Source organism: Tupaia chinensis, unplaced genomic scaffold (genome assembly GCF_000334495.1).
Source record: "Tupaia chinensis unplaced genomic scaffold, TupChi_1.0 Scaffold000286_1, whole genome shotgun sequence".
In the NCBI taxonomy this organism is placed as follows: domain Eukaryota; kingdom Metazoa; phylum Chordata; class Mammalia; order Scandentia; family Tupaiidae; genus Tupaia; species Tupaia belangeri.
In genome coordinates, this window is record NW_006159770.1 from 685663 (window position 1) to 697747 (window position 12085).

At 59.1% G+C, this 12085-nt stretch overlaps 1 protein-coding gene across 1 annotated transcript in view; it reads right to left on the reverse strand.

The window, feature by feature from the left end:
- Positions 1-1982, reverse strand: part of LOC102469717 (putative serine/threonine-protein kinase SBK3) — a 4642-nt gene extending 2660 nt beyond the window's left edge. The window contains exons 1-3 of the mRNA XM_006150363.2: positions 1938-1982; positions 1384-1534; positions 744-946 (exon numbers count right to left, since the gene is read on the reverse strand). Coding sequence (XP_006150425.1) covers positions 744-946; positions 1384-1534; positions 1938-1982 — 399 coding nt within the window. The remainder of the gene's footprint in view (positions 1-743; positions 947-1383; positions 1535-1937) is intronic.
- Positions 1983-12085: the final 10103 nt, after the last annotated feature.

The window sequence follows — 12085 nt, forward strand, 5'->3', positions numbered from 1 at the left end:
CAGCCATCGTTCATCCATCCCCCCACCATCCATCTATGCATCCCCTCATCTATCTGTCCATCCATCCACCTGCTCTTCTGTACATCATCCATCCATCCACCATCCTCTCATCCACCCATCACCCATTCGTCATCATCCATTCATTCTTCCATCCATCCATCTATACTTCCTTCTCTTCCTCCTCCCTCCCTCCAACTCTTCCTTCTTTCCCTCTTTCCATTCATCCCCAACCTTATCTCAAATTCGAAGTCTGTTTCTCAAAATAACCCCTTCCTGACCTTCAAACTCGAGAGGCCCTCGAATCTCATGGAGTCAGTCCTGGCCTGGTCTCCTTTCTAGAAGAGGCTCTGTTGTAGTCTGCCTTCAGCTCAATTCATGGACACACCCTCTGCCCTCCTCCTCACCTCGCTGCCCCATCCGTGCTCCTCATCACAGCTGCTGCCTACCTGGGAACAGCTTGAACCACCCCCATGCTGTGCACACTCACACCCAACCCCAACGCCGACTGAGCGCCCACCGCCTCACCAGCCCAGCCCATGCTCCGCCCCGTGCCTGCCAGTCCAGGTTGCGTGTGGATGGTCAGATGGATTGGGGTTGGGGATCAGAAATGGGGGGGTTCTTTGGGGGCCTGGGGAGGAGCTGGGTTGGATACTGATTTGGGGGCCAGGGCTAGAGACAGAAACAGTTTGGGAAGGACTGGGTCTGGGACAAGCAGCCCAGCCTTTTGCTCCCACCCGCCTCACCCGTTCCTGGAGCATCCCGCTGAGGTCCCCATAGGGCGCGAACTCCTGGGCGAAGGCAAAATGTCGGGGGGTCTGCAGGGGTCCCGCCAGAGTCTGCAGCAGCCCTGGATGTGAGGAGACGCAGCGGCCCACACAGAACTCTCTCAGGAAGGTGGTCCTCAGGACGGAGTCCCGCCGAAGGAGCTTCAGAGCCACAGCCGGACCTGCCAGGGAGACGGGGTCACCTGGGGCTTGGGAGGCTCTGGCCTTGCTGTGGGGCCTCAGGCAAGCTGCTGAACTTCTCTGAGACTCAGACTCTTGTGGCAAAGCAAGTGTGTCTGTCTGCGAAGTATGGGAGGAGGATGCGGCCCCAGAGCCCTGCTGCTCTGTCTGGACTGCTGTGTGGCCTTGCACAGGTGCCCGGCCCTGTCTGGGCTTTCGTTTCCTCTTGAATAAAGCGAGGGACGTGGCATGACTTGTTCCGACCTAAGTCGTGCTCGGTCTTGCTGTGGGGCCTTTGCGAGCCACCTACCTCTCTGGGCGACCACTGGCTGCAGGAAGATCTAGAGCTCAACTTCCTGGGGTGCCCATCGGGAAGGGCCCTCGTCAGCTCCCAGAACCCTAAGGGGAGTGTGGGCACTGCCCAGGGAGGCTGACTCACCCCCTCGGCGAGGCTGGGCAAGCAGCCCCCTGCCGTAGGAGCCCGACCCCAGCTTCCGGATGAGGCGGTACTGGGAGCACAGGCTCCTCAGCGTGGCCACCCTGGGGGCCGGCAGCCCCACCAGCCGCTGGAGGGCCCCGGCCGTGTCCTCCTGTGGAGAGGGGCGTAGGGTGAGTCGGGCCTCTGACTGCAGCAGGAGGTGGAAGCTGCCTGGGCTGGAAGTGAGGAGAGGGCCCTGTCCCCAGAGAGGGGGATGAGTCACAGTGACTCACCACGGGGGCCACCTGTCTGTGTCCCGGAGGGTTAGGGGTCCATGTCCGAGGCCCCGCCCGCTCCCCTGTGGGGCAGCGCCCCAAGCCCCCCACCGGTCTCTCGCCATTGTCCTTGCCCCTGTGCGGTGCCCCTTTCTGAGTCCCTGTCCATGGGGGCCTGGGTCTGGCTGGCCCCTCTCCCTGCATCTGGGTCTCTGAGGGCTGGCCTGCCCCTCCGCACCTCTCCCTCCGTCTCTGAGCCACCCCTGCCCACCCCTTCCTCCCTCGTCCCCCGGCTCTCACCTCTGGGTCCCCATCCTCAGGGGTCTCGGGGTCCCTGAGCTCCATCTCAGGGTTGCCTGCTGTTGCTTGGCCCTTGGGCAGGCACCCTCGTCTGGGCTCCCCAAAGAACACCCAGCCCCCTCCAGCCCCTCTCAACCCACAGGCCCCTGCCCTGCAGAGCTGAGGTCTGGGAGCTCCTCAGAAAGGGCCGAGTTGGTCTGCGTCCCAGAACCCCCTCTCGAAAGGCTTCTGCGGCTGCCTGCCCGGTGCTTGGTGCTTGCTCCCTCTCGCTCTCCCCCGCTCTCTGTCTCTCCCTCTTCCTGTCTGTCTCTCTGTTCTGTCTCTGAGGGTGTCTCCCACGCCCCGTCTCCGGAGTCTCTGGGGTAGGTCTTCCTCTCTCTGTCCTGTCTCTGTTGGTCCCCAGCCCCTCCCGTGTCCTCACGCCTTCCCACGGCCTGGCTGCTGAGTCTCTCTCGGGGTGCCCCCCCCGCCCCCCATCGGCCCTCGCCGGCTCCCCTGGGTGTCTGGGCTCGCTCCTGGTCTGCGTCTCCTCCTCTCTTTGTTCCAGACTCGCTCAGAGTCCTTTGTCCCTCCCTTTCTCTGAGCCCTGGGACAGGGGTGTGTGACAGCGCTGAGACAGAGACATCCTGTCCCCCACACCCCCCCTCACCCCCTCTGACCTGCTGCCGCCCTCCCTCCCTCCCCTTCCAAACTTAGACCAGCTTGGACTCTGGGCGCTGGGCCCAGGACAGAGGGGACAAAACGTATTGTGAACCCCCAAGGGCCAGGCCCGAGGGCACGGAAGAAGGTGAGGTGGACCCAGCCCCATCTCAGCTGGACAGCAGGCCACGAGCAGGGCCACACGGCCTCCTGCAGGGGACCAGAACGCTGGAGCCAGGAGCCAGGGTGGCCCAAAGCCCCCTTTATTTTATTTTATTTTTAGAGGTTTCTGCCATACAGCTTGGTGCTCACCAGAGAGGGACAGAGAGACAGACAGAGAGCGAGACACCACCCCCGGGGGGACGGCCACACCGCAATCCCTTCTCCATCTCCTCCCGGGATCTTGGGCATGCACGCACACGCGCCTGGTGTGAGTTTAAGCCACCAGGTCGGCACTGGAATCGCGGGTGACTGCCTGGGAATCCAGCAGCGTAACCACTATGCCACCTGCTGGTCCCCCAGAGCCCTCCTCCCCGCCCTGAGGCCCAGGCCCGCCTTCCTGCCCAGGACTCGCCTGTCTGTCTGGAGAGGTACCAGGAAGGAGCTCTGCGTCCGCCCTGGCACCCGCCCCAGCCTGGCTCTATGGGGAGCTCTCCCAGCTGCTCTAGTGATCAGGGTTTGTCCCCAGTTTCCAGAGCAGGAAACTGAGGTTCTGAGAGGCGAGTGCTTCACGCAAGGTCACAGGAGCGTGGGCACAGGGCCAGGTCGCGGTGACTCACGCCTGGTGGCCAACGCGCTCGCATTTCCACTGCGACTACACGGCTGCTATTAATAAAGACGCGGCGACAGCGACTCACAGGCTCTGGGCGGATCTGCAGGCACTGGCCCCAGTGCTGCCCCGGGGGCCTGGACGGGGCTCGAGGGCAGAGGCTGCACTCCGGGCTCTTCGGCTTCTCTGGGTTTGAGGAAGAAATCCCGAGGCTCGGTGGCGTGGGGGGCGTGGGGAGCGCCCTTCCTGGCCACGCCTCCCACAGGCCATCAGCCACTTGATGGCTTTTTCCATGAGGTGTGATTTTTTTTTTTTTTTTTTAGATTTTTGCTATTTTTGCTACGTGTGCTCACCGGAGAGACAGAGAGGCGGAAAGTAAGAAATCACCCCCCAGGGCAGGTGGCCATGCGCAGTCCCTACTCCTCCATTCTCCTCTCAGGGTTTTGGGCAGGCACACACACATGCCTTGTGTGAGTTTTAAGTCACCGGGTTGGGGACTCAAACCGCAGTTGAGTACGTGGGAGTCCAGCGATGTAACCGGTATGCCATCTGCTGATCTCGACGTGAATTATCCACGATAGGCAGCCTGGCATTTGCCGTGAAGTTCCCCGGGGGCCGGAGGGCGGCGCATCAGTGCAATGCCCTGGCCCACGTGGGGAGCGGGGGGCTCTGGGTCTCACCCAGGGGCCTCCTGAGTCTGTGGGCAGGCGCAGGGCAGTCTGGGCCGCGTGGCGTGACGCCTGCCCCTGCTGGGACTGCTGTCCCTGTCTCTCTGTATCATGGCGAAAATCAACGAAACATTGAAAATAAAAGCACGTGTGGGGACAGCTGTTGGCTGGTGGTGAAGATGGCTCAATCGCATACGGCCCACTGTGCAGTTCGAGTCCCAGACCTGGCAGCTTGAGAAACACTATGTGTGCACGTGTGCCAAAATTCCCCGGGGAGAACGGAGAGGGGTTGCACTGTGGCTGTCCCCTGGGGGGCCTACTCGCTTTCCCTCTTCCTCTCTCCAATGAGCACACACGCCCTGTAGCGAACGAGAAAACAGGGGGCCTGAAGTGGTGTGCGGAGTGGGGTGCCAGGGCAACACAGCCAAGAGGAGCCACGTGCTTACCCTTGAAGTTTGCCCTCGTGAAAAGGGAATCGCAGGAAATGTGCCCGGACTCGGGCCGTGCACGCGCCTGTAACAGGAGGAAAGCTCGCGGCCGCCTGCAGAGCCACCGTGGCTCCGGGCACAAAGGCGTCCCAGCGCCACTCGCTCCTGCCGATTCCCTCCCGAAGCCCTTACTGTTCTGTGCAGTTAGCGCCCAGTGTCTAGTCGTGGCCGACTGTCTGCCACAGTGCCTTCTGCACCGTTTAGATTTTGCCACGCGCACGTAACCTGCTCCGAAGTCTGAAACAATCGACGGCTGCTCGCTCGGTGCTCGCGCGGCCCTGGCCTGGACTGTCCCCTCGCAGTTTATTCCTCTGAGGCTCTGGCGTCCCCCAGCAAGCCCCAGAAAGTGACGGCTTCCACTGTACTGAAAGGGAAACCGAGGCATGACGAGCAAAGCCCGGGGCCGGACACGCTGCAGCGAGGGGCCAGGCTTCCGAGAGGGGCTGCGGATCGCAGGGGCGCTCTGGCTCGGTGACAGTCCTCAGGGGGCCAGCTCGAGCGAGTCCCTCTGCAGGGACAGGGTCAGCGAGCTTGCACAGGGCTGCAGGGACTGCGGAAGCAGCTGCTGCACTAGGGCCGAAAGGTCAGGCTGGACAGACAGCCACCTGGGCCCTGGGGGAGAGGGACGCTCGGGCCGCAGCCCTTCCCGCCCTCCCCCACGCTGCAGGATGATCCCGGGAGCTTTGCACCTCCCCATTTAGCAACAGCACTCTGCGGGGTCACCCGGAGTGACCTCAGCACACAGGTGTGGGCAGGGAGGCCCCAGGCCCGCCGGGTGCACACACACCCCTCCACGCCGGCCTCTGGGCCTCCTTGTCCCGCTGCTGCAGCCTCCAAGGCTCCTCCCGTGGCCTCCCCCGTGGCTGAGCGAGCGCACATCGACAAGTGACGGCCGTCTCTGCGCCTCAGTTTCCTCCTGTGGGAAGTGAAGGCAGTCGCGGGTCCTACCCCGGTCTTGTGAGAGGAACACTTCCCGTCTCCAGCGCTTAGTATGACATGCCTGATGAGACCACATGAGGCCGTCAAAAAGTTGGTGAAAAATGTGAAAAAAGCTATTGGGGCTGGCAGGTGGCATGGTCGTAAGGGCACTGGACTCCCACATGGCTGACCACAGTTCGAGTCCCAGACCTGGAGGCTTGCTTTTTCACTTTTCCTCTCTCTCTCATTCTGTCCCCCTCTGGCCAGATTAAAAAATGAACAAGTAAATGGATAGATAAAGTTAAATAAAAATAATCTTTCAAAAAAACCAGCTATACATGGATTTCGATTTTTTTGCACCAAAAATAACCCTAATACTTTAATCCTTATTTTCTTTTTCACTTTTTTTTTCTTTTTTAATTGCCAGAGGGTGCATGCACCCACCAGAGAGAGAGAGAGGAGAGAAAGAAACAGCAAGCGCACCCCACGGGGCATGGGCACAGAGCTGGCCCTTCTCCGCTCCTCCACTCTGTTAGGGTCTTATACTCACATGTGTCTGGCATGTTTTTCAAATCACTCGGGCCAGGACTCAAACCACAGGTAGCCATGTGGGCTCTGGCGTCCCTTAACCACTAGACTACGGGTCCAACCCTTTAATTTGAATTCTCCATGAATTATTTGGTGTCTCCTTACACCCAATATAATTATCTTCTATATTTTATAAAATAGATGCTACCAGCATTATATATTAAGTTATATATACAGCACTGTAGTATATATCCTATGAATAATATGTTACTTATATAGTAGGTACTAATTTTCATATAAATGTAGTGAAGAAAATATATACCAAGAGACCTCACGAAAATTAATTTATGCTTCAAAGACTGTGTAGTTGATAACCTAACCGAATCTCCACCCAACACCGTCAGCCAAGAAAGAATGAGAAAAGAGGGTCAGAAAGAGGTAAGAGAAAAGAAGAGGAGGGAAAAGGAGAACAGGAAGCTGCAACATGGAATTGGTCCACTTTGGAAAGAGTAACAGGTAAACGCCGGCAGGCGGTGTGGACACCGCATGGCTGACCGTGGTTCGAATCCTAGACCTGGCAGCTTGAGAATTAGGCTAGGCACGTTGTGCGTGTGCGCCCAGCACCTCAGGAGGAGAACGGAGGAGAAGGGTTGTGGCGTGGCCATCCCTCCCTGGGAGTGATTTCTCGCTTTTCCTCTCTCTGTCGCTCTCTGGTGAGTGCACGTGCCCTCTGGCACAAAAAAAACCCTAAAACGACAGTCACATGGAATAAAGAGAGATGGCCACGGGCCCCGGGTAACCAGGTGCAGCTGCGGCCCGCCGGGGCGGCCTCCACCGGGCGCTCCCTGCAGGCGCTGCCCGGCCCCTGTTCTGCCCGTGCATGCGTGAATAGACAGTGTCAGTAAGAGGGGTCAGACCTGAGCCACAGCAGAGCACAGGGTGCTTCCTCCTCCTCCTTCTTAGTACCGCTTTCCGTACTTCCGGATCTTCCTGTGCCAGCCCCTCTGCACCAGGCGCTGTTCCGGGTTATGCACCCAAGTGGTGATCTGGTTAACCCTGGGACCCACTTCCCGGGGTGCTTGTTTCCTGCAGCCTCGCCTGCACAGCACGGCACTTGCTGAGACTCTACACGCAATGAAAGGGCTCAGGTAGACACCCGCCAGAGAAATCCCCACATGCCACAGGCGTCCGAGTAGCCACCGTCCTGTGTAGGAAACAGAAGCTTCCGGGCATGACCGGGACCTGTCGTGCATGTCCCCCTATCTCCAGTGAGGTGTCTGCTGCTCTTTGACTTAAAAACAGACTCGAGTGTTTGCTGCACGTGGACAATCCACGGCCGCTGTAGCACATCTCCTTGCACGCCCACGACTAGATAAATAGCATCGCGCCCGTGACCTCCTGCCATGCTCGCCTTTGTCCGCAGCCGCTCCGGCTACACTGGTGGGGTTGGTGAGGCCCCCGTGTCATTGGCGTTGGGTGTCGCTCACTCCTACCCCTGCGAGGGCGTTTAAAGCTACTTCTGTGTGTGGACGTGCATCGGCCCAGGGCCCACTTCTGAGGACAGACACGGACGTTGCTGCCCTTCTGCAAAGGGTGTTCCTTTTTTTTTTTTGGAGAGGTTTTTGCTATAGGGCACGTGCACTCCCCAGACAGATGGAAAGAGACAGAGAGACAGAAAGCGAGAAATCACCCCCCGGGGGGATGGCCATGCCACAATCCCTTCTCCTCCATTCTCCTCTCGGGATCTTGGGCACGCACGCACACATACCTGGTGTGAGTTTTAAGCCACTGGGTCTGGGACGCGAACCACAGTCGACTACATGCGAGGCCAGCGACATAGCCATTACGCCAACTGCTGGTCCCTGTGAACGATATTCTTATATGAGGGGTCTTCAGAAAGTTCATGGGGGGGCCAGCAGGTGGCATGGTGATTAAGGTGCTGGACTCCCACATGGCCAGCCACGGTTCAAGTCCTGGACTTGGTGGCTTGAAACTCAACACTGGGCACATGTGTGTGCATGCCCCAAACCCCAGGAAAACAGAGAAGGGATTGCTACATAGCAATCCCCCCGGGATGCAATTTCTCACTTTCTTTCTCTCTCTCACTCTCTGGTCAAATTAAAAGAATAAATAATAAATATATATCTTTTTAAGTTAGTGGAAAATGTGTATTCTGAAAACTATGCATGGATTTGAAAGTCTTTGCATCAAAATAAACTCATACTTGAATTCCATTTTTCTTTAATTTTCCCTCGAAAAGGTACATGCGTGGGCCAGAGGGAGAGACATCACCCCATCCCCATGGGGTGTGGTCAGGCCGCGTTCTCTCCCCATCCCCCTTCCATCAGGCTCCTGGGCATGCACGCACGTGCATAGGCACTGCATTTAACTCTGGGGACAGATTCCAACCAGTGAGCCACCCACCATCCAGCTCCCCCTGCACAGCACCCCACCCCTGCGTGCTGTGGGCCGCCACCACCTTCCTGCCTCAGCTCCCCGCCAGCGAGCACACTTCCACATGCTAGTCGGTGCCACCATGCTCACAGATGCATGCTTCTCAGTGAGTTCACAGTTTAAAATGCCCGGCAAGGGCCAGCAGGTGGAGGGGTGGTTTAGGCAACTGGACTTCCACATGGTTGACCCTGGTTCGAGTCCTGGGCCTGGTAGCTTGGAAATCAGGCTGGGCACGTGTGCGTATATGCCCAAAATCCCAAGAAGAGAACGGAGGAGAAGGGATTGCCACATGGCCAGGCCCTGTAGGGCGTGATTTTTCACATTCCCTTTTTCTCCCCTCTGGCCAGGGCACATGCGCATGGTCTGAAGCGCCGAAGCCGGTCCAGTATTTACAAGCGCCAGCCGTGGCATGCCTCGGGGAACAGATTGACGTGGTGGCTGAGCCTGGCCCTGTGAGTGACGGAGCGGCGGTCGTGGCCGGTGTGCGCGGCTCGGCCGTGTGAGTGACGGAGCGGCGGTCGTGGCCGGTGTGCGCGGCTCGGCCGTGTGAGTGACGGAGCGGCGGTCGTGGCTGGTGTGCGTGGCTTGGCTGTGTGAGTGACGGGGTGGTGGCTGGTGCCCATGGCTCGGCCGTGTGCACTGTTTAGACAGAGAGTTGCAAACCGTCAAGGGTGGGGACCGAGCCCACCGCAGTGCCATGCCCAGGGACACAGGAACTCACCCTGGATGTCCCCCAGGGCTGCAGAACCAGCCACCAGGGACAAGGAGAACCGGCTGCCAGTGCACGAGAGGTGTGCCGAGACCCCTCACCTCACCCTTTCTCGCTTCCAAAAAACAGAAGCCTAGGGCGGTGGCAGGCAGCGAGGGAGCCGAGACGGCAGACCCCAGGCCCATCCATGGCTCCCTCCAAAGCTGGAGTCTGCAGCCCTCCCCCACCTTCCCACAGGCTGCTCCAGACTTCCCGCTCCCGGGGGCGGGGATTGGGGTATGGCCCAGGAACCTCCTTTCCTCCAGGCTAATCCAGGATGGCCCTGTCCAAGGCTCTGCCCCTTCACCAGAGCCTCTGGGGCTCCCCATTGCCCCGAGATGAGCTCCCAGCTGCCAGCCTGGTCGCTAGCCCTTCTGTGTGCTGGCTGGTCAGGTACTTGTCTCACCTCGCCCGCACCCACCCGTCTCCCCCACGGGGGAGGACTCAGGGCACCCCAGCCCGCACTGGCGACCCCCCTTCTTTTTTTTAAAAAGAATTATTTTATTTAGCTTTATATACCCATTTACTCATTTATTTCAATTTGACCAGAGAGGGAGAGAGAGAAAGAGAAAGTGAGAAAGCAAGCCACCAGGCCCGGGACTCAAACCGTGATTGGCCATATGGGAGTCCAGAGCCCTTAACCACCACACCACCTGCTGGCTGAACCCCTTCTCAGGAAAGGCATGCAGTCCAGGGGAGCCCATGGCCCAGCGCAGTGGGCTTGCAATGGTTTCCTAAACCCAAGCGATTAGCGCTAATTACGGCTGGTATGCGCTAATCCGCAACCAGGGAGGCGACCCTATTATTAGCTCCACTTCACAGTTGAGGAAAGAGGGCGGCGGAGATGAAGTCCCGGCCAGCACCGGCATTCCCACCTCGCCAGGCCGCGCAGCCGCCGCCTCGGCCGCCCGGGAGTTCACGGTTCACGGCCGCAGCTGGGGCAGACACCCGCTGGCAGCTCCCTGCTCTCTTCAAACCAACGCGCGTTTCCTGGGCCCTTCCCTTCCCTTCCAAGCTCTTCGCGGGCTGGGCACCGGGACACGGAGAGGAGAGGGGTCGTCCCTGCCCAGAGCTGCCGACTAGGTGCCAAGGGCGCCACAGGATGACAGAGCGCCGGCGGGGCAGTGGGTGGGAGAAGTGGTCTCTGAGCAGAGCCGAGGGCCGTGCAGGGCTGACGGGCGCAGGCAGACCCAGATCCGCTGACCCGGCACTTGCCCTGCTGCCGTGTAGGGGCGGCCTGGCAGGCCCAGAGATCGGGGAGCAGAGCCTATAGCGGCCCCCATGGCGATCTGTGGACGGGAAGAAGGTTAGGCGCTGCCAGGCTCTGCCGGAGAATGGCGCTGGGGCTACACAGGTCTTCCCTGACATGAAAGTCTGCGCTCCGCTGTGGCGACAGCTGCCCGCTGTGACTGCTCCGGGAGGCCCCGACTTGGGCACTCCACTCACTACTTATATTTTATTTTTTAGGTTTTCGCCATAGGGCAGTGTGCTGGCTGGGGAGAGGGTGAGAGGGAAAGTGAGAAAGCAGCCCCGGGGGACAGCCACGCTGCAATCCCTTCTCCACCCTCCTGGCGTTTGGGGGCACGCACACATGCTCGGTGTGATTTTGAAGCCACCAGGTCGGGACTTGAACTGTGGTTGGCAGTGTGGGGTCCAGCGCCTTAAGTCACACCAGCAGCCGGCGCTCCATTGTGCCTGTCACCCAGCGGGTCCTGCGGGCCTAGACTGCTCTGGGCTGGCTGAGGCCGGGAGGCTCTGTCCCTGGTCCGCCCTGAGAAGGTGGCAGGCTTGCCGGCGCAGCCGGTTCAGCTCAGGGAAAAGCCGAAGCAGAGGCGGATGACCCGGTGAGCAGCCAGCGCTAAGGAAGGAAGCGAACTGGTGGGCCACAGTGAGGCATCTCAGCGGAGCTGTCCAACACGGCCCTGTCTGGGCGCCCCCGGGTCTGGCAGTTTAGGAAAGCCAGGTCCCACATGGTCAGCCACGGCTCCGGTTCCAGCCCTAGTGGCCCCAAAACACCCTCGATGCGTGCGTGTGTGTGTCCCAAATCCAGACAGGGCAGAGATGGGGAGAGGGGCTTGGGAGTGAGCACCCCACTGGAGTGCCTCTTCCTGTCCCCTCTCTCTGGCTGGCATGGTCACACCACAGTCCCTTCTCCATCTTGCTCTCCTTCTGGACCCTGGGTGCACACACACACACACACACACACGCACACACACACACACCTGGTGTGTTTCTCAAGCCTCCCGGGCTAGGACTCGAACAGGTTCCCTTAACCACCAGCCACGGAGCCAGCCTGAATGAGTTTAGTCTTGTAAAACATTCTGCCAGGCAGTGTGGTAGTTAAGGTGCTGGACTCCCATGTGGCTGACCATAGTTCGAGTCCCAGACCTGGTGGCCTGCTTTCTCTCTCTCTCTCTCTCTGCCTCTCTCTGGTGAGTACATGTGCCCTACAGCAATTTTTTTTTAATAAGTAAATTAAATAGTTATTTTAAATATATAATAAATTCTCCAAAAGCAAGCAAAACAATCTCAGTGATATTTGTCATCCTTGTCTTGATTTGTTATTTAACTCAAAACAATTAACTACTAAAAATACCGGTCTGGACGGCGGCCCAGCGGCAAAGCAATTGGACCAGCGAGGGAGAGGCTGTGGGCGCGTGCCCTGGGTGGTCCCTGCACACCAGCGTGTGCCCACAGCTTGACGCCGGCCGAGGCGGGGCTGGTGGGCGGGCCTGACTGGGCGCCTGTCTCTGTTTCTGCCTCGTGAAAGAAATGAAGTGTAAACATTTTATTTCCGTTCTACAGACTCACTCTGACGTCGTAAGTACCTCAGCCAGGTAGGGCCACGACTTGCACGTACCAAATACAAGATACCACGACATCCCGCCCTCACGCTCAGCTTTATGCACGAGCGTACAGCGCAGAGCCGAGGTCAC